The sequence below is a fragment of the Patiria miniata genome, unplaced genomic scaffold (assembly GCF_015706575.1).
Source record: "Patiria miniata isolate m_02_andy unplaced genomic scaffold, ASM1570657v1 HiC_scaffold_20, whole genome shotgun sequence".
In the NCBI taxonomy this organism is placed as follows: Eukaryota; Metazoa; Echinodermata; class Asteroidea; order Valvatida; family Asterinidae; genus Patiria; species Patiria miniata.
The window spans coordinates 28,853,269-28,875,845 of NW_024037059.1; the positions used below are offsets into that span (position 1 = coordinate 28,853,269).

Genomic DNA, 22,577 nt, shown 5'->3' on the forward strand with positions numbered 1-22,577 from the left:
CATATGGATTAATTAGGGAATTCATACAATGTAATACAATGTAGTATAATGTGTTAATCTTGCCTCGATTGTTCTTTTAGGTGGTTTGTTACCAGATAGTCGTCGGTATTTGTCCCTGGCCAGCGGCACACTACGCATCGTACGAGTCACCCGTGAAGATGAAGGCAACTATGATTGCTACGCAGTCAACTCGGCGGGCAGCATACAAACCACAGCACAGATTGAAGTCAGACCAAGGGGTAAGATATCTCGCCAAGTCGGAGTTAGAATTTATTTCTGTCAAAGCTTTAATTTTGTCCAAAGACCTTCAAATCAGAAGTACACAGTTCTAAACCTTGATCTTTTGCATTGTTTTGCACCCACTGCTACCCATTGTACCCAGTCGCCCAGTGACTCAGCTCAGCTGCAGGATTACTTGGGCTACCTTTTGTCCACCTTGCTCAACTTCAGAAACCTACATGTGATTATAATCCTCCATCTTCGTGTATTTGCCTTTTCTTGTACCCAGTGCCACCCATTTTCACCCAGTGGCACGGTCTCCTGTGTTACTTTCATTTGCTGGTTAACTTCAGAATCCTGTTTCTACTGCTTGATCTTTTAGTCTTGTTTTGTACCCAGTGCCACCCATTTTCACCCAGTGACCTGCAGGATTTCACTCAGGCTACTATTCGTCTTCTGCTTAACTTCAGAATCCTTTATTCTAAGACTTCATCTTTTATCCTTGTTTTGAACCCAGTGCCACCCGTTTTCACCCAGTCGCCCAGTGACGTGCAGGTTATCACTTGGGCAACATTTTGTTCATCGTACTTAATTTCAGAATCCTAATTTCAATGCTTGATCTTTTCTCCTTGTTTTGTACCCGGTGCCTCCCGTTTTACCCCAGCCGCCCAGTGACCTGCAGGAAGTTGCCAAGGCTACTATTAATTTACTGCTTAACTTGAGAATTCTTAAATCTAATTCTTTATCTTTTGTACTTGTTTTGTACCCAGTTCCACCCGTTTTCACCCAGTCGCCCAGTGACCTGCAGGTAGTCATCCGGGCTACTATCCGCCTCCCCTGCTCAGCTTCTGGTGACCCTACGCCCGTCATCACGTGGAGTAAAGACGGGATCCAGATCCCAGAGAGCAACAAATACACCATCAGTAGCGAAGGCCATCTGGTCATTCATAACATTAGTCCTGATGACGAGGGAAGATTTGAATGTGCAGCCAGGAATAGTATCGGTTATGCTGCTACCAGTATGCTGCTTACTGTGGGTGAGTCAAGTTGCTTTAAGACTGATGATTAGCTTGTGATGATTTGTGATAGACTTGTGATGACTTATGATTGACTTGCGATAGCTTATGATTGACTGATGAAAGTTATGATTGATTTGTGATGACTCGGGATTGACTTGTGATGACTTGTGATTGACTGATGAAAGTTATGATTGACATGTGATGACTTATGATTGACTTGTGATGACTTATGATTGACTTGTGATAGCTTATATTTGATTGTGATAGCTTATGATTGACTTGTGATAGACTTGTGATGACTTATGATTGATTTGCGATGGCTAATGATTGACTTGTGATGACTTGTGATTGACTTGGGATGACTTATGATTGACTTGGGATAGCTTATGATTGATTTGCGATGACTTAGGATTGACTTGTGATGGCTTATGATTGACTTGTGATGACTAATGATTGAGTATTGATGACTTATGAATGACTTGTGATTGTCTTGTGATGGCTTATGATTGACTTGTGATTGACTTGGGATGACATGATTGACTTGTGATGACTTATGATTGACTAGTGATGACTTACAATTGACTTCTGATGCCTTGTGATTGACTTGTGACGACATATGATTGACTGTGATGACTTATAATTCACTTGTGATGACTTATGACTGACTTGGATTGACTTATGACTGACTTGTGATGACTTATGATTGACTTGTGATGACATAATTACATTCTGTGTATAGGGTTATTGGTTGGAGCCAAGACAATAATATTAAGAAAGGCCTGAAATGCTGACAGTCCATCAGTGAATGAAAAGATTATCCCTCCACACATTTCTAATTAAGAAACTAAGCATGAAAACTCCACACTGTATGGAAATTTCAATTTCAAGCCAATTATGTGCACCACCACGAACTGTAGTGTATTTTTAGCAGCAGAACACAACCAATGTCAGCTGTCAATCCACGCCATTAATTATTTTCACCGGTGTCGTTATAAACGGAATGACTTCCAGTCTCTGTGTCTGCATTCGCAGGAAACTCCCCCGATTTACTGAAACCGGTAAACGTTTGTCGGAAAGTTTCCATCGTTAGTGCCGTCTGAATTTGCCATCCTGCCGTCCTGTTTTGATTTTGTCTGGTCCGATCATCAATTCATTAATCACCTGGTTCCTGTGTCCAATTAACTTCGGACACCACAGATGTATTCAAATAAAGAATCTTGTGTGTAGTCACTTCTATATGTATATATGGTGGAAGTCCCTAGGAACTGAGTCATATACTAACATGTATTTCTTGATTTCTGAGCCTCTTTGAAAATTGTAGTGAGATCAAAGTAATAATGGTTTACGGTATGTAGTCGTTTACTGAAAATGGTTATATTACTTCATGTAACTGTTAATGATTGAGGTTAAATATCATGAATATGTTTTGGGGGATCATGAGAAGATAATACAAACTCCTTCCTTGCATTTGAAAACAAATTGAATGATAAAAAACATGTACTATGACTTATTAAACATTGAATTGTAAAGTTGAACAAAGAAATTGACTTAAGCGAGGTTTGAACCTGCGACTCTAGGCGTACCAGTGCTCTACCAACTGAGCTATCCAGCCCTATGTTGGTGGTTCCCCATTGTGTCTTTACTCAAGGGATGCTAGTCAGAAACAATGAAGCCATATGTGCCATGTAGCCAGGGATCCAGCCAAAGTCACGATGCTAGCAACATTAGCAATGCTGCAAGCAACATTAGCAATGCTGCAAACCTGGGAAATAGCAAACGGGGATCACTCAGAGAGGATGCCTTGATCCAGCAGTTACGGTGTTAGACCTAAGTGCCATGGTACATGGGTTTGAACTCTGACGGGGAACATGGTGCTTGTGTTCTTGGGCAAGATACTTTACTACAATTGCCTCTCTCCACCCAGGAGTATAAATGGGTGCCTGTGAAGGTAGAGACCAGATTGCGCTGATCTGGGCTGCAGAAAGTGGTCTCATGGCCTGATGAACTTGGGTAATAGTTGTGAAGTGCTTTGAGACCTAGCTTTAGTGGAAAGTGATATATGAGTCACGCACATTATTACTATTATTAAATAATCAAATAAACCACAAACGAAAACTGACTAGGTGCTAATGAATGAATGCCTACATGATCCTGCGAATTGAAGTTGCAGCTTTTTACCACCATACAGGGTGTCCAAAAAAAGTTGTGCAAGCATATATCTTTTAATTTCTCAAAAACTACTTAACATGAGTATTTCATCTTGATGGATCATATTAATTATACTTTTGTTTATAATCAGTGAAAATGCCATGGAAATCCGTTCATGCAAACCAGGGTTGTAACAGATCATAAAAGGCTATGAATTTTTCACCCATTCCAGTGGGATTTACACAGTTACTGTTATCAGTGCATCAGCTTGGCACGGGCCTTTTCACTCTGATGTAAATAGTTAACTGTGTCAACCCCATCCTGTTGGAAAAACCCATAGCCTTTTACAATCTGTTAGATCTCTGGTTTGCATGAACGGATTTCCATGGCATTTTCACTGATTATACACAAGAGTATAATTAATATGCTCCATCAAGATGAAATACTCATGTTAAGAAGTTTTTGGGAAATTAAAGGAAATCTGCTTGCACAACTTTTTTGAGGGCACCCTGTTCATAGTAGTACACATACATGTACATGTACATTATATGTACCTCAAAATCTAGCTACCTAAATATCCATGGGTCGCATGTACATGTATCACTCGCAAGGGAAAACCCTTATATGCTACATGTATCTATCCAGGGATTACACACAAAAAGACAAGGAAACCTGCAAGGACAAGATGGTTTCTTTGACATTTCTTGAAATCAACAGACTATGACGTCGTTCGTTATTCCGCTGACCCATTTGATTGCAGTCTTGCACCCTGACTCCACCTCGCTACGATCCACACTCCACCGAGGGAGGAAGTTCAAGGAGTCAGAGGCCCTCGATTCTAATCTTAATTGTTTCCTGGCCCAGAAGCTTAATCCTATTAGTGAAATTCGAGCCGAAATGTCAACCGCAGAAAAACTCCAGCCGGTAGCATTGGAGTATATGTACTTGTATGGTTTATATAGGTCACGGCATATTAAAGGTATAGTCCATCATTTGCAATTTGTGCATTTTGTTCGTTTGAAGCAACAAAAGTGCTCAAAATCTAAAGAAAGGTGCTGAACAACTAACCTGATGAAGTTTCAGCTCAGCTTCAGCTGTATATTTCGAGAAAAACAACATTCTAGGATCTCGATTTCAAATCAAAAGTTGCTGAATCATGTTTTGAATTGGGCCTGAATTCAGCATCCGAGACACGTTCTCACTGAGCCGATTGCAGCTACGCGATGCCGCGCACTGATCTGACGAATTATAGCAACTGCGCACGCGTGTGCATCGTGTCAATGCTTGCGCGTGCTTCGCCGAATATAAAAAACGAACTACTAACGGACATTTCCAACGGTGCTTCTTAAGACGCACCATTGGAAAGGCCTTCTTTCGTTGATTTCTTCAAAATGACACCTTGCTAGAAAGAATAATTTCACAGGGAGTTTAGTCCACTTACTATCTTTCAACCAAGTATGTTTTTCAACAATAATTACGCCAGTTACTTTTGGGATAGCTGCAAATGATGGACTCTGGCTTTAAAGGGTATTCTGAGTATCATCCGTGAACAACGGAGCCCTCTGTCTGTAACCAAAGTCTGGTATAAGTGAGCATACAAATTTAATGAAATCCCATGTGCCTGCCAATCGAAGTCAAAATTGTGATGTAATTTCGGGCAGAAATGTGGACTGAGCTGTTGATTGGTCAATTTGGCTGTCATGGTAATGGAAGACTCAGTACAAGGCGCCCCCTGAATGGTCAGAATGTCGAGGTCAAGACACAGTCTTGTTGTGCATAATTAATCGCCAAATCTGCTGAACATTTTACTTGTCAACATGTCAAAAAAAATATGTCCTACAAAAAGGTCCTACTTTTGATCCTAAATAACTCTGTTGTTTACCAATGGAATTTAACCAAAATTTCAGATCACGTGAAAGTTTGTGAAGGAATGCAGGATCACCCCGGATGTCATTGCATACCTCCTCGATCGTTTGGCCCAACACAAGATTGTAGTCATGGAATATTTACTTTACAACTTCTAATAATTTTCATCCCGACAATATTTCAGCTAGATCTTCTAGTTCATTAGAAGTTCAAAGACAACCCAAAATAAAGCATTTTTCAAGGATTAAGGCTATACGGCAAAAATGTGTGGCTGATTTTGGAGGACACACTCTAGGTCCGGCCCAAGACCCTGTGTTGTTTATGCTCAGCCGTGCATAAGTTTAGGCCTACCGGTAGATTGTACTTGAAATCCTCTGCGCTGCTCCAGGATGTCACTGGCTCTGCCTCAACATATTGACAGTGATTGCTGGAGGATTTTGCAGGATTGAGGCAGTGGTCACCCCTCCAAGGACCACATTAAAAAAATAACAGAGGCTTTTGCAGGATTGAGGCTGTATGCAATTTTTACATGGAGGCACTTGGAGGATTTGGCAGGTTTGAGGTTGCATCCTAGCAAAAATGCCTAGGGAGTTAAGGTTAATGTGGATTTAGCTGGTCTCTGATTAAAGCACATGTAGATCCAATAATCGGGAATTTTGCTCCTTTTTTTTCTTGGTGCAGATGCCCCTGATGAGGATCGTGAAGGGGACCAATTCGTAGGTGATTCCATCACCCAAGCCATTAATAACGTGGACCGCGCCATCAACGAGACGAGACGCGAGTTATTTGATCGCTCCAAGCCGCGTACCCCCAGCGATCTCCTGACGCTGTTCCGCTTCCCCTCCATGGAGGCGATGAGTATCGCGAGAGCTGCCGAGGTATTTGAGCAGACGCTGCAATTGATCCACGGTCACATTGAGAGTGGAATGAAAGTCAACTTAACCGGAGTTGGTAAGCAGTTATAGATTGTTAGATTAAACTTTTTTCATTGCATAGCATTACTACCATATTGGAAAGTCAGGCTGGCGTAGCGGTACTTTCCTCGCCTTCCACCGCTGTGGACCGGGTTCGAATCCCGCCTGGGCCAATATGTGGATTGGGTTTTCAGTCCCTACCTGATTCCGTGGGTTTTCCTTGAAATATTTTCCTGGGGTTTTCCTCCCATGTCTAAAACTGTAATTTCTTCACATTGTCTTCTCTTTACTGGGCCCAATGGGAGATCAGTGGATTCCACTGAATGGGCTACCCAGTTAAAATATGAATTAAATAAATAAATAATTAAATATCCCACAAGCTTATATGTACTCTTTATCTTGGATCGTTTGATCCCATCTGAGGGGGGGGGGGGGGGGCTGGACATGGTTCGAAGCATGGTTAAAAAACAAAAGTTAACTAACAAAACAACAACAACAAGACAAGAATAACGGGCCTCGGCTTCTTTTGGAGGTGGTCAGGTGGTGGTGGCTGGGGGATTTTGATGAACGTCCTGAACCTCCTGGAACCCCCCCCCCCCCCCCCCCATCCCACCCTCCACCCCACCCTCCACCCCACCCCCTCTTCACTGGTGGGGAAATAATATCATAGCCTCCCCTTTTAGTCCAGGCGATATTTCCAAAAGGCTCATTTAGGGCAAGAACAGGCATTTTTTGCTTGGTATCCATCATTTTCGGATTCAGCACCCTAATAGGTAAAAAAAGCTAGGTTAGCAACTTCTATCCAAAAATGCATCTTCATGCAACATTTCTTGAAATATCGCCTATACTATTTGTAGAAAGAGAGTGCATGTCAGCTCCATTCTCACTGATTAAAACAAAGAATGAAAAATGTACACGAATAGACATGCATACGATACACACAAAACTTAGCTTTTAATAACTTAAGGCTTTAATATTTCTTCTCACTGTCACTCATAACAATTAAAGGAGTATCTGAGGTAATGTATGCCATGACCACGATCATCATCAATTTATTTTTCATGGTTTAAAGCATGCTCTCTTTCTTTCTAGATAAGTTTGGTGGGTGGAATTCTTTTCAATTGAAAATGAAATTTTGATATTTTCCTTTCTGTGTTTCAGTTTGTTTCTGTGGTCAAGAAGTTCATTTTTTGATCTACGTACATGTAGCATGCATGACAGGAAACATTTACAAGTGATGAGTGTTTCTGTGAGTTCCTTTTCTGCTTGCAAGATACATCTTTGTGTAATGTTATTAGTCACAGATAATGTCCACGTTTCCTTCATTTTATCGGGATCACATTAGGGGATAAAAGCATGCCAAGTTCAATTTTCGGTTCTTCGCATAATTCTCTCAGCATGATGGTGCATCAGGATTGACTATTAAACGTCTCAGTATCGGCAACTCCCCAGGAAGTAGCTAGTTCCTTGATTGTTTCCGTTACTGTCTCTGACATAAATCTGTAGCTGTGTCTCCAGGTCTGGTTGACCCCTGACCTTCAGTCGACCTTTGACCTCAGTGTTAGTGTTTGAGTCTGGGTGGTTCTATAAATCCAAATCTCTCATTCATTCACAGTAGCATCAAAAGACTTAGTCCCATTTGGGTATTCATGAGTAATATTTTGACTTTTTCGGTACATTGTTAGCGGTTTTGTTATTTTAGTCTTTTACATTAATTTTTAAATGTAGAGAACATCATTTGTCATTTGTGCATTTTTTTGCGTTAGAAGCAACAAAAGTGCTCAAAATCTAAAGAATGGTGCTGAACAACTAACCTGATGAACTTTAAGCTCTGTGAATGCTGTATATTCCGACAAAACAATATTCTAGGATCTCGATTTTAATTCAAAAGTTGCCGAGTCATGTTTTGAATTGCGCCCAAAATCAGTGTCCAGACAGGTTCACATTTGCAGCCGACTGCAGCTAAAGGATGTCACGCAATAAAGCGATAAATAATAGCAACCATGCATGCGTGTGCATCGTGTCAACGCTTGCGTGCACCCATTCACGGCTTCGTCAAATTAAAAACGAACTGCTATTGGAAATTTCCAAAATGCATCTTTAGACGCATCTTTAAAAATGACCTTTTATTGTTTTGTTCAAAATTACAGCATGCCAGAAACAATAATTTCACAGGGAGTTTAGTCCCTTTACTATCTTTAAACCAAGTATGCTTTTCAACAATAATTTTTGTCAGTTACTTTTTGGATAGCTACAAATGATGTACTCTACCTTTAAAAACACACACATTGGTTTTCCAGCCAAAAAGCTGTAAAAATTGAGGTGCCTCTCAAGGGTCACATCTTCTGTTTTCCTTGGTGCCACTGTGAACATAAAAATCATTCCTTGTTTTCAGTGTGGACGTAAAATCTCTCCGGCCACCTACTGTGCTTTTGTCAAGGTTTTTATTGTTCAAGTGTAGAACCAAGTGTACATCTGCTTGCCAGATGCAGGGTTGCCAATATTATTCTTGGGTTGGTTGTACTTTTCTTCTCCTTTATACTTTTTGTTAAATTGGTTTTGAGGGTTTTTTTACATTGTAACACAACTCCATCTGGAATATTGGATAGTATTCTTTTCTCTTCCTAAGAACAGATTCCACTCTTAGTGGAAATCGTGTATCGAAATGTCTTTAACTTAACCATGTACAGACCATGGGCGTTCTGGCAAAATGAGACAGAACTGGGCGGAGGTAGAAATGAGGGTTTGCAGGTATTAGGAAAGAGAATATAATTCTCCTTACAATACTGTTTGTTGCACTTCAATCGGGCATTCCATTGACAAGTTATGGCTGTTTAAAGTTAATACTTATTGACATGTCAAAAAAGTAAAATACTGAGAAAACGGCCCTGAAAGTTTCAAGTTTTGTAGTCCTGCAAGTGAAAGATGCCATTTGGTTTACCTTTAAAACACTTTCATTCAACAATTTTTATACTATTTCTATAAAATATGTGTACTAGACATATCAAAGGTTATAAATATCATTAAATCTGAAAATCAAAAAAAAATCGCCCCTACAAATTTTTTTTCATTTTTGTCCACTATGGCCTGTGCCAAGTTCCATCTCATTTTGCCAGAGCACGCCGCACATATGTCCTGTGACATCATACCAACACGCAACTGACGGGCAACCGAGAGGCAACTTAAACATTTCAGCATCTTTTACATGTTATTCTGCCCACATTAAACAGTTTATGTTGCCACTTTTACACCAATCACTTTTCAAGAGATATACAGGCAGTGCAGAAGAGAATCTGGCCGCAACATCCAACTTTGTAAACAAATGTAACATGGCCTATATTCAGTAACAATAATATTGCGCTGTAGTTTTGGTGATTCTAACACCAATTTCGCATTAATTTTTCACTCTCTTTCGTCCACTTTACAGAGTACACCTATGATGACTTGGTATCTCGGCCGTTTCTGAATCTCATTGCCAACCTGTCCGGTTGCACCACCCACTCCAAGATCGTCAACTGCTCAGACATCTGCTACCATCGCAAGTACCGTACCCACGACGGTACCTGTAACAACCTGCAGAATCCTGAGTGGGGGGCGTCGCTGACACCCTTCCGACGACTCCTCAGACCCATCTACGAGAACGGGTTTAACACACCTGTTGGTTGGAATCAGTCTCATCTGTATAATGGTCACCCCAAGCCTAGTGTCCGCAAAGTATCGTTGGAGGTTATGTCCACAGCGACGGTTACGAACAGCGATAAGTTCTCCCATATGTTGATGCAGTGGGGTCAGTTCCTAGACCATGATATGGATTTCACCGTGACCAGTCTGAGTCGCGCGCGATTCAGCGACGGCGTGGAGTGTAAGGATACCTGCGAGAACCAGCCACCGTGTTTCCCGATCAACGTACCTGACGATGATCCGCGTATCCGACGCATGCAGTGTATGGAGTTTACGCGGTCTAGCGCGGTTTGTGGTAGCGGCAGCACGTCGGTGTTTTTTAATTCCGTCATGCCGCGCGAGCAGATCAATCAAATCACGTCGTACATCGACGGCTCTAATGTTTACGGCAGCACGAAAGGACAAGCTGATAATCTCAGGGACTACACTAATAATCTGGGCCGTCTCAAAGCAGGACCGATTGTCGAATCATCCGGGAAACGTCTTCTTCCCTTCAATCGCGATACGCCCATCGATTGCCAGCGTGATGTGAACGAAAGCCCCATCCCGTGTTTCCTCGCCGGTGACTTCCGTAACAACGAACAACTCGGCCTACTGTCCTTACACACGCTGTGGTTCCGTGAGCACAACCGTATCGCCGATGAACTCCTTAAGATCAACCCACACTGGGACGGCGAGAAAATCTTCCAGGAGACCAGAAAAATCATCGGTGCTTCCATGCAACACATCTCGTACAGTCACTGGCTACCTAAGGTCCTCGGCTCACAGGGTATGGACTTACTAGGTTCCTACAACGGTTACAATCCAAAGACCAATGCTGCAATTGTCAACGTCTTCGCAACGGCAGCATTCCGATTTGGACACAGTTTAATCCAGCCTATCCTGAGGAGGTTAAACTCAACGTATCAGACCATCGAGCTGGGAGATCTCCCCTTACACAAAGCGTTCTTCTCTCCTTACCGCATCGTAGAGGAAGGCGGTATCGACCCCATCCTGCGGGGACTCTACACCTCTCCTCTCAAGGAACCTAAACCTGATGAGATGATGAACACGGAGCTAACGGAACGTCTCTTCCAAATGGCCCACGAGATCGCCCTTGACCTCGCCTCCTTGAACATCCAAAGGGGGCGCGACCACGCCCTGCCCGGTTACAACGACTGGCGAGTCTTCTGCAACATGTCCGCCGCTCAGACTTTTGATGATCTCCGCGAGGAAATCTCCAACGATGACGTCAGAAGCAAGTTGGAGAACCTCTACCATCACCCGGGCAACGTGGATCTCTTCGTGGCCGGTTTAGCTGAGGATCCCGTAGAGGGCGCCCTTTTAGGTCCCACGTTCACTTGTATATTGGCATTGCAAATGAAACGACTGCGTGCGGGAGACAGGTATGCATTCCATATTCTCTCAACTACATGTAATTCTGTTCCTTTTCAAGCAATCGGTTTAGCTTTACAAAATGAAATTTTTATTAATTGATCATGTCGAGTTGATAAGCTCCTTTTTAAACTTTCCTTCCTTTGCTTGATGTTATAAACCTAATTTTCATGACATCACAATGACTGCGTCTTAATTTTTACATTAAATTAAGTGGAAGTGCAGTGGGCAAAAAGTTTTAAATAGACATCTATGCATTTACTTTGTTTACTAGGCAGACGTGGGGTAAATGCCTCTCACAAAATGCGACGTCAAAAAATTAGGTGGACAATTTTTGTTGGGCCCATTCAAAAGGAAGTCAATATTATTTAAACGCCAAAGACACAACCTCAATAGCTTTAGCTTCTTTGAATTTTATTTTAAATTTCTCTGTGGTGTTTACAGTTTCTCTGTGGTGTTAACAATAAAAGAAGGTCATTTCCAAAGATGCGTCAAGCACGCATTTTTGGGAATTTCAGTTAGTAGTTGGTTTGAAATTCGGCGAATCTATGAATGAGTGCACGCAAGCGTTGACACGACACACACGCACCTGGTTGCTATTATTCGTCAGTTGAGTGCGTGCATGACATTGCGTAGCTGCAATCGGCTGAATGAGAACGTGTCCCAGATGCTGATTTCGGGGGTAATTCAAATCATGACTCAGCAATTTTGAATTGAAATCGGGATCCTAGAATATTGTTTTTCGGAATATATAGCATTCTCTGAGCTTAAAGTTCATCAGGTTAGTTGTTAAACAACTGTCTGTAGATTTTGTGCACTTTTGTTGCTTCAAACGAACAAAATGCGCAAATTACAAATTATCTACCCTACATTTAAAAAAAAAGTAGTGCTCTATTTCTCTGTCATGTGCCTCTAACAAGTAAAGTTTGTCCTAAAGCCTTATTTTTGCCTTATTTTTCTCCAGATTCTGGTACGAGAACCCAGGTACCTTTGAGCCCGATCAGTTGACGCAGATCAAGCAGATTTCCTTGGCTCGTATCGTCTGCGACAACGCCGATTACCTCCACAATATTCCTGAAGATCTCTTTCACAAGAACGACTACCCGGTTGACTTCAGACAATGCCATGATATTCCATCCATCGACCTCAGAATGTGGGCCGAGTGCCCGGAAGGTAAGACATACTATTTTCTTCTTTAGACAAAGAACGAGGTGTTTTTGTTAGTTATTATGCTCAATTATAAAATCAAGTTCATCCAAAAATGTGGCAAGTTATGTATCTTTTGCGTTCTCAGTTCTTTTCAATTGATAAAATTGTTCTGAATTTATGGCATAAAATTAAAACTTTTTTATTTAATCTAAATCCATGATTGGTAGTGTTCCTTCGAATATCTTTGGAATAGTTTTTTTATCAGAAAATATAGCATTAGGTATTTGGAAGAATGTTTAAAGTATTTTTGCTGTTGATTTTGCAAGTGTCCGACCCCCGCCCTACAAAAAAAAAATTACATTACAATAAAATTAAAAAATTAAAAAATTAAAAAATTAAAAATTAAAAAATTAAAAATCAAAAATTAAAATATTGATAAGTTAATACAAACAATTATTGAAGACAAATCCGGATTTTCATTTTTGCATCTTTTAAAAATCTGTCTATATTCCAGGTATTTCTATATTCATTAATATATGTCGTCGTTTGTGTAAAAAAAATCCTTCAGTGCAAGATTGTTGTGCCATTTTTATGGCCCCAGGGTATGGCAGTTTCCTTGATGTAAATCCTCGTCGTTTATTTTTAGCTGCCGTTGTTATGTCAACGCCAGCCCTAGTTTGTGTATGACCCACACTCAAAAATCATCCTTAGCCCAGTTTGCCAAGACGTCAAATCTTATAATGTCAAGCTTCTGTCCAAGTGACCTAGAATTTGGAAAGTGTTGACAAGTTAAGGCTGTTTGCCAAGAAACAGTGGTTCTTGTGCTTAAGATGCGTGCTCTGTGCTCTTCCCCAAAAGAAATTTCTAATTGAATTTTCAGTGTATTTTAAATTCAAGTTTTGCAGAGAAAGAATTCAATATAAACGTTTGTGGCTTTTTCGTTTGATATCTCATTTAAAATATTTTGCTAGGAAAATGATAAATAGCGATTGAAAAAAAATAATCTTTTTTGGGAGGTGAAACTCAAAAAAGTATAAGGAATCCATCTGTACGAAGCTCAGAAATGCATTGGACCCATCATGAATTCGAAACAGAGCCTGAGCAAGTGACAAGAATTGAAAATTTACAAAACAGATATTTTCCTACATTATTACACTTTTCAACGAAAAACAGCATTTATGAATGGGCATTAAAGACTGATGACTCTATGATTATGCAAATTCTGGATGCACTCCTTAATGCAGTCTTTCTCCAAGAGTAATTATGTGAAGCAGACGACCTACCCAAGAAATAAGCTTGAACTTATTTCTAATGATACCTGAATATAACAAAAAAAACCAAGGTAACAGGGACAGGATAGAAATGCCACACTTTGGACCCTGGATTTATAGAATGACCCACTTAGCAAAAGTACCTTAGTCACTCTATGATTCAGCAAGTTATCAGAGAAATTCACAAAACAGCCTCAACTTAAAAATATTTGTCAAGTATGCTATGAATTGGCCTTGAATGTGCTGCGTTTGATAGTGTGGCCCTCGTTATAATGATATATTTCCCCCGTTCGGTTGTTCATGTGGCTGTTCATGTACCACACCCCGGTGACAGAAATCTCCGCTCGTTCAGAGGGGCGTAATACCTGGGAAAAGTCGCTGGGAAAATGGTCTTATGTTGTAAGAGTTGATTAAAAGATATGGAATAATTATTGTTCATCGATTTTACATTTATGTGTGTTATGAATATCTGAACAAAACAGAAAGGGGTTGGGGTTGTTGCTTAACCCTCCCGATGTTCTAACAGTCACAGACAGTCACAAAAAATCAATCCTCTTCCCCTGCCATGCCTTTTACCCAGGCTAGTCACCAACAGTCAGATCATATTTCAAGCAAGCACTGTGACTAGTCAAATTTAGTCAACAGACAAAGGCAGGCAAGTGGTAGGCACAGCTGGCTTATCAATCACCTACAGTCAAAGCATAGCTGTATCAAGTTACACAAACAGTCACAGCCATTCAATCCTGCTTTATGTAGGCTGGGAGCTCTTAACTGTTGAAAACAGTCACTTGATTGATTTTGACTGAAAGGACAACTTTGCACAGAATGTATGTTTGCATAGGAGGGTTAATGACATTATTGAAAATGTGAGTTAATTATGGCTCGGGAACTGAACCAAAATGTAGAAAACAGAACACAGTCTTATTAAACAATGTCATAATTCTACAATCTAATATTTTGGCCCACTATGCTTAGATAGGTTTCATTTAGTAAGCAGGAATTCACTTCAAGTTATAAATACCTTGTAAACGCTCTCAAGAATAAGTACTAGCAGATTTCGGTCATACTTATATTAGTCAACTCCACATGTTAATTCACTCACAGATACAGCACTTGCCGGAACTATTCAGCGTAGTCCACGTTTCCATGGTGATATAAATTTTCCAGTGTTATTTTTGCTAGAGTCCATATTTCTTTTCAGTGGTGGCTGTGCAATAATAAACATTAGTTTTGTTAATCTTCATTTTCACACTTATTTTGTTCCATAGTTTGTTCATATATAGTCATGCCTGAAATCACTAGAAAATATATCATTGTAAAGTTAGAATTTATTCATATTTTCTTAGAAGTAAAACGAATGAATCATTTGGTAACTTTTATTTTTTGATAATTATTAGTTGTAGTAAAATCACAAGGCATGCTAGTTTTCAGTCAGCAGCTTAACAAGTATATAATCATGGTTTCGGTAAATAATGTTTAATTTCATTAACACATTGTGTGTTATTTTGTTTCAGTTGTTGATTCTAAAACCCATTCATGTAAAGGAGAGGGGTGAAATGGGGGCGGGGATTGCCTTACACCCCTTCATTGGTTGCTTTGGTGCATCAGATTCATTTACTTAACAGCTTTGCATTTTGCAACACCCAAATAAAATAAATGCTTTTTGTGCTTCGTTTACTCTGTGTGAAATGGTACTGGCTTTTATAATACATAAAATAAATGTAAATTTGCTGCTAATAGCAGTCGTTATAGCAGGTATTTTCTGAAGAAGCATAACTTTTTTTCTTAAAGAGAGTATACAACATTTGCAAACATAAAAAAAATACCAAATTATTATAAAATACCTTACTGGACTGTTAGTGAATGACAGTCTAAAGCATCCTGTAAAATCATGGCACCTGGTGTGCTGTCATTTTCAGGAAAAGTGGTATTTTAACTGGCCTGTTTTTTTCAAATACTGGCCACAATTTACCATATATCCAGTCCGCATTTTGTTTGCAATTGATTACACACATGTGATTACATTGGTTCCGTAACCTTACAATTCCCTGACGTCTATAAATTGCTCTGTTTCATCTTAAGTGGGGTCAGGGAACCAGACTAAAGGAACATGATTGTTTTTCTTGGTTTTTCCAGCATTCAAGAACACAAAACTTCAAACATGTCAGTGTAACAATATTTGCTATAAATACTAACCCCCAAATCCATATTTGTGAAAATTACAGCAAAAGCAAATGTTGTATATTTCTTTTAGTATAAAGAAGCACAACTTTTTTCTGAAGTTGATAGCATTCATTTTGGTGGATTTCCACCATAAAATTACAACTGCGGAGAACTCACAACCTGCACAACCCAAGTCAGCTGTGTTCTGCTCACTGCACTTTGCCCTGTGTGGAAATATTCGAAAGTTTTTGCATCAACAATTTCCTAAAAATGTTGTCTTTTTATAAACTGTTGCAAATATTTCTCTCTTTTTTGGGTGTCATATTGGTTTCTTCAAGTTTACAAAGGGAAACTGACTAGCTGCATTATAATATTTTAAAAGTTGAACAAAGAAATTGACTGGAGCAGGGTTTGAACCTTGGACCTCCGGATTGCCGTTCCGGGGCTCTACCAACTGAGCTATCCGGCCCTATAATGGCAGTTCCCCAATTGCTTTGTACAACTTTTACATTATTTTGATATAAGTACCAAGCTTTGGCATTACACATACTGTGCCTGTTCAAGAACAGAACCCTCCATTTTATTTTTAACTTGTGGCCAAACATCAGCCACAATTCCAGTCCTCCCACCAACTAACCATTTCCTGTTTTCAAAAAGTATCTCAAGTCTTTTCTTTTTCTTCGTTTTTCCATCGATACAAACACCTCTGTCGGGTGCTATTAGTATTACAATAAGGTGTGCTTGGAGACATGCTAATTTTAGATTTAAGTCCTCAGGTTATGGTTTTACACACTCAAGGAAAAGGCTTAATTGTCCAGAGATAATTGACAGGAAAAGCTGTCGTTTCATTCAGCGTCAGAGTCAGACACCACGGAAATGCATACACACTCCCCCTCCCAATCTCCGGTAGCCACGCCCCCTCCAGCCCCGGTAAACGTAGGGAGGGTCCCCGAATTGAGGATGTTATGTCATAATAGACGAGCCGGCTTAGTGGCCGATGGGCGGTTATGTGGTTAGATTGTCTAGTTGAGTATGGTTCACCATGACTTCCTGTTTACCGGCTGGTTGGGATTTGATCTCAGTCACGAAAAAAAAAGATCTTATTTGTGGTTTAGTTTCGCCAAGCATAATCGGTATTTCTTAAAATAACCATGGTTTTTCATTATTTAGGCTTGTTAAAAAACAACAAACAAAATTTGTGGAAGGGGGGTTGAAACTTGTATATGTACTTTTTAGATTTTTGTCTTAAGTCTATGGAACATGTTTGTTGTAGTGTGGCCATTTTTTCTTGTGGATATTTTTTTATTCACTTGATTCAAGTTATTGTCCATTCTCACCAGTTTGCATACTGGCCACACCCCCATAACTTTTTGGGGGGGGGGGGTCTCTTTTCTGGCCACTCGTATTAGCCTTTTGACAGAAATCTTATCAATTAATTCAAATCAATTCATTTGAAGCTGCAAGCATGGCTTCTAAATTCATTTGAGTAGGGGAGGGGGTGGGGGAGGGTGTGCAGGGGGGAGTGTGTTTCTGCATTCAATAGGGGAAGTTAAACAATAGAGGACAATAGGGTCCCCAATTCCCGAGAGATCCCCTATTTGGATTTGTGTACAAAACATATGGGAGGTCTTCCTGAAATGAGTTGAAGTACAAACAAAAGAGGGCCAATAGAGGTCTCGGATTGCAGGCAAATGCACACTTGCGTGGAGGTGTGCCGGAGGGGGGGCTGCTCTCAAGTGCCCAATGGCCTTATTTGAGGAAATTTCAGTCTCTGCCAGGGTGGCACCCCCTAAAGAACATCCTGACAAGCTAGGTATCATCTTCAGTCTATATTTGGTCATCTCGGAAACCAATTATACAATTTCTGACCTTCCATCGATTCTGATCCTTTCTGATCCTCGTGATGATTCAGTTCGACACGAGGCGGTCATTTCAATGACCGGATTTCCCTAGTCTGGCCCCACAACTTACTCATAATCAAATATGTTGCAAATAAGTGCCACCCAGCACTAGTGCTGTCCACTTTCGAATAATTTAGTATTCATTTACTCAAAAAATTATTTGACCGAATATTCGGATATTCAAAACTGCCAGCTGCAGCTGCGTGTTGCTCCGGTCAAAAGTTGCATGCAGAGCGCGCCATTTGAAATTTGCGTGCGGCGATCGATATGGAGTGTTTTGCAGTAAGTATTTTATAACTGTCAAGGGCTTTAACCTGCTAAAAGGACACTGAACCGCTGTCGACAAGAAAGTTACCGTTGACAAAAAAAGTGGCACCTGACAATCAAACGCCGCAACTTTATGATCAAGTTCATCACAATCGTGTGTGTGTATGTGCATAATTTGTTTTGTTTTTAAATATTCAAAGCAACAAAAAGCTAGTCGAATATTCAGTTGATGATCGAATATTCGAATACTCGGTATATTCAGGACAGCCATATCTAGAAATCCTGGAAGTTTTGCTGCAAGAAATCTGCTTAAATATTTAGAACCTGAACAAGATTTTACTAAGATCAAAATATCAGGCTTTTTTGTGTGTGTACTTGAACAAAATTCAGCTAAGCTCGAAAAATTGGGTACCAAAGAAAGAGCATTTAAGAATAATTAAAACACTTATCAGACTCAATAAGAATACAAATTTATCAGTGAAAAATCATGTCTACCTCAAGAATGAGCTCCATTTATATAAAGTTTGTTTCACTTTTGAACCAAAACAATTTTGTATATTGCCTTTAAACTCATTCAATGAGAGAGAATTTAGAATGCGTTAAGTCCTTACTTACTTATTTGGGTGCTAACGCTAATAACTAAAGAAAAAATTCTCACAATACGCTTCCCAAAAAATGCATAATGAAGCTTATTTGTAAAGCTTGCATGGTGTACTCACTTACCATAATTTCCATTGGTAGTTTTGTTTGTTGTTATTACTACATGTGTAAGCCACATGCTTCACTTCATATCTGTGTCCTTTAAGTTTTGTAAACAAAATGTTGACTGTCACCTTCTTTCCAGTTCTTTTCAATAACAGCATTATGCTGGTTCCTTTGATTCTTTTAACGATTGTCTTGTGTTAAAGGTATTCTACAACGTTTGCAAACATCAAAAAATAAAACTACCAAAATTATTATGAAAAACCTTACTTGACTGTAAGTGAATAATAGTCTCAAGCATCCTGTGAAATCATAGCACCTGGTGTGCTGTCATTTTCAAGAAAAGTTGAATTTTTGTATCAAAATCCAACGATGGTCAACCGGCCGTTGTTGGAAAAAACACTGAGTTTCTTCAAATACTGCCCTCAATTTACCAAATTTAGTTAGTCCACATTTTGTTTTCAATCGGTTACACATCTGTGAACGGGGCAAGCCAGCTAGTCTGGTTCCCTGATCTGACAATTCCCCGACGTGTATAAATTGCTCCGTTTTTTCTAAAGTAGGGTCAGGGAACCAGACTACAAGAACAGCATTTTATTCTTGGTTTTTCCAGCATCTTTGAACACAAAACTTTAAACAAGTCATTGTAACAATATTTGTTATAAAATAGGTAAAGGTAAAGGGGACGAACCTGTTTTCACAGGAACGGAGTTCCCATCTCTCTTTCATTAGCGATTGGGCCAGACTCATATGCTGCTGTGGGGGGATCGCCACACCTCCTCCACAGCGAGTCTGTTACCTTCCCAGCATTGAATAATGCCGGTACCTACTTAACACCTGGATGGAGAGGAGTAATTGAGGTAAAGCGCCTTACTCAAGGGCACAACACGCATGGCCATGACGGGGCTCGAACCCACAATCTCACGATCATGAATCCTGTGCTCCACCGCTAGACCACACGTGTTATAAAATACCAACCCTCAAATCCATCCATTTCTGAAAAGTTACAACAAAAGCAAACGTTGTATGTTACCTTTAAATAAACATCATGTGTCTGTTATAGGATATTATTTAAAATTGAAGTTACAATAGAAATGTCATATTTTTACTGAAGATTATCTTTTTCCTTCCTTCTTTAGATCTGGTTGTGTCCAGTTTGACAGTTGGTAGCGTGTCCCGATCACGTCGTTCCGTGGACAAGTTTTCTGCTCCTTCACAATGGACCAACACCTCGACCCCAAAACACCACCGTCCAGACAAGAACCGCCACAAATCCTTCATCGCTCCGTCAGGGATGAAAGCATCGGCGACTGAAGAAGAAACGACGACCACAATCCTGGAGGAGCTTGACCTGGATGAGAGGACGACGTATCTGGAAACCGTGGTGATTGATCTACAAGACACCATCCAGACCATGCAATCAACGATCAGTGAAATGTCTAAGCAGGTAAGAATAGCTGCTCAGGTCATCTCTGTTATGTCAAAAAAGCAGCCTTGAAAACATCGTTCTGAGTATTTGTGATGCGATCAAGCTAAATGAGTCGACCCTGGTCAATTTGTTTTATATTACAAATTTGAAAAGAGCACAATCTCAGCACTACTGCTGTGAAAACTGCATGCTGGTACCATCTTTAGTTCAAAAATTATGGAACTTGGAACACCAAGATGTGTGATGAAGTGATGTGATGAAGTGGCCCTATGTTTGCCTGTATCTCCAAATGGAAATTGGAAACCCACTTCCTGGCATGGGTGGCGCTATGCGTAAAGAGCTCGCCTCTCACCACTGTGGCCCAGGTTCGATTCCCGGCACGGAACATACATGAGTATAGTTGTTCGTTGCGTCTCTCCTGTGCCACGAGGATTTTTCTCCGGATTTCTCCAGTTTTCCTCCTCTGCTAAAATTAACACTTTCGATCTCTGGCTGTGCTCTGTGGTCAGACGTTTTCCTATTTGAGATATGATGGGAACAATAGAGGGCGCTGTTCAGTAAGGGTATGTACGAAAGAGTTGACTCAAATCAAACAGCACCCTCTTATTGTATCCGCCAGATCTCAAGTAGGTCAATGGGTCGTATGGTGGCAGCCTGAGGCACCTTTACGTCCCTCAGCTCAGCCACGTTGCATCCGCGTCATTTGCAACTCAGCTTCTGCTGTGAGTGAGGAAACTTTAAAGTGATGTTTCCCGGCACTTATTCAGGGTGGTATTCACTGTCTGTTCTTTGCATTTTATCTTCACTTTTAATTTGTCATTTCTCCTTGTTTCTTGCAGTTGAAATCCCTCCGGAAGGAACGGAAAAAACACCCCAAAAATCGGCATATTTGATGATAAGACGGCAAAACACACGTTCATCACCTGGAGTAATTTTCCTTTTTTTCAGAAACTCGTTCCTATCAAGATAGGAACTTTTACTCTTAAATGTTGTGTATTATCCTACTGCAGGTTTTTATTGTGGTTTAAGTTTGTTTTATTTAAAGAAATAAACAAACTTTGTTTTAAATGTAATTTTAATGATCTAACGAGGGCTCTTATCTATACGCCGGTGGAAAGAATTCTAGTCACAGCTTCGAATTAAACTCATTTTTTGGTCTGAAATGCACTCATTTTTGAAAGTTTGTTGTGATCTTGTTTTAATTTATGATGTTGGAAAATTCTTTTCTGCTTTTTCTGTGGATGTATAGTCAGGGCCCTGGTTATAGACTGCTGGGTGGTGCTACAGTACATAGAGTTTGTATTGTCTTCAATGGGAGACACCTGGGTTTAAGACCGGCAGGTCTCCAAAAGTGTCCATGTATATTGTTTGTCAACAAATTAACTGTTTATTCCAATATATAAAACTGATCATTCTATTAAAGCCCCAAGTTTGAAAGCAAGGGCATTAGTTGCAATTTATCTTTCTCATTCACTTTTGAAATCGGAGATAAATGAAAGATTTAAGATTAAACAATTTCATTTGAGATTTAGCGATGTCCAACTTCATGTAGATTAGTGTGAAAATGTGGAACTAGTTTATTTTAAACGAAGCAAGATACATGGACATTTGCAAGTCACTTTGTACATAATTGTTTTAATTGGTAAGTTTCTGTTCAGCCGCGAAGTTTTTAAGTATCGTTATTTTCTTAAAAACTCTGTCGCTCTGGTAAGCGACTGGAAATTCTCCAACTAACAAGTAAAATCATGAATGGAAGAATGTCTTGCCATGGCAAGGTGAAAAACATTTTTTTGGGGGGGTGGATTTATCTTTTCAAGGGACATTGTTATATATATTATGACAAATGTATGTGTTTATGGTACTAAGGTCGAAAGACCTTATTTGTTTGTTTTACAGCGGTGCTATTTAGGGAATACGCATTTTAATCGCCAAGTTTTTATCATTTCTTTCTTTTAAAATCGGATATGGAGGCTTAATTTGAGTACGAAATGAGATGGTGGATTACACTTCATGACATATATGTTGATTTTAGCATAAACAATAGTTTTATCGTATTTAAAACTAATATTCTATTTAATGTTACAATATAAAGTAGGAGTAGTTTTTAGGAAAGTCTACTTTTTCTTTGTAATGCGAGGGATCGAGATAAAACATATTTATGCTGTCAGTTTCTGATATTCGTTCTCGGTGAAGAAATATTTTTAAATTTTCAAATGGAACTAGGTCAGGGGTCAGAGGGCAAAGTGCATGACCCTAGACTTGTTTCAGTATTCTAAGGAATGACATCCACCCTATTTTTCGTTACAAAACATGGAACTAACACATTTCAGGAAAAGCAGGAATTGCTTCCTTAACACTGACGTTCCAAAATCCTCTTTGCAAAATTGAGGATTCTGCAAGTGTGTGGCTGATTATGGAGGATGCACTGTGTCAAGGTCTTGGGCCGAACCTTGTGTTGTTCATGCTCAGCCGTG

The 22,577-nt window shown here is 39.9% G+C and overlaps 1 protein-coding gene across 3 annotated transcripts in view; it reads left to right on the forward strand.

Annotated features, from left to right (window-relative positions):
• LOC119728508 (peroxidasin homolog) overlaps window positions 1–22,052 on the forward strand; it is a 79,363-nt gene extending 57,311 nt beyond the window's left edge. For 2 of the 3 annotated variants that reach the window (XM_038200775.1, XM_038200773.1), the window contains 8 exons: window positions 81–239; window positions 990–1,256; window positions 5,934–6,203; window positions 9,594–11,232; window positions 12,186–12,394; window positions 14,746–14,790; window positions 19,814–20,121; window positions 20,943–22,052. In XM_038200775.1, the coding sequence (XP_038056703.1) occupies window positions 81–239; window positions 990–1,256; window positions 5,934–6,203; window positions 9,594–11,232; window positions 12,186–12,394; window positions 14,746–14,790; window positions 19,814–20,121; window positions 20,943–20,996 (2,951 nt within the window). In that variant the 3' untranslated portion in view covers window positions 20,997–22,052. The remainder of the gene's footprint in view (window positions 1–80; window positions 240–989; window positions 1,257–5,933; window positions 6,204–9,593; window positions 11,233–12,185; window positions 12,395–14,745; window positions 14,791–19,813; window positions 20,122–20,942) is intronic. The other variant, XM_038200774.1, reaches the window with a different exon arrangement.
• Window positions 22,053–22,577: the final 525 nt, after the last annotated feature.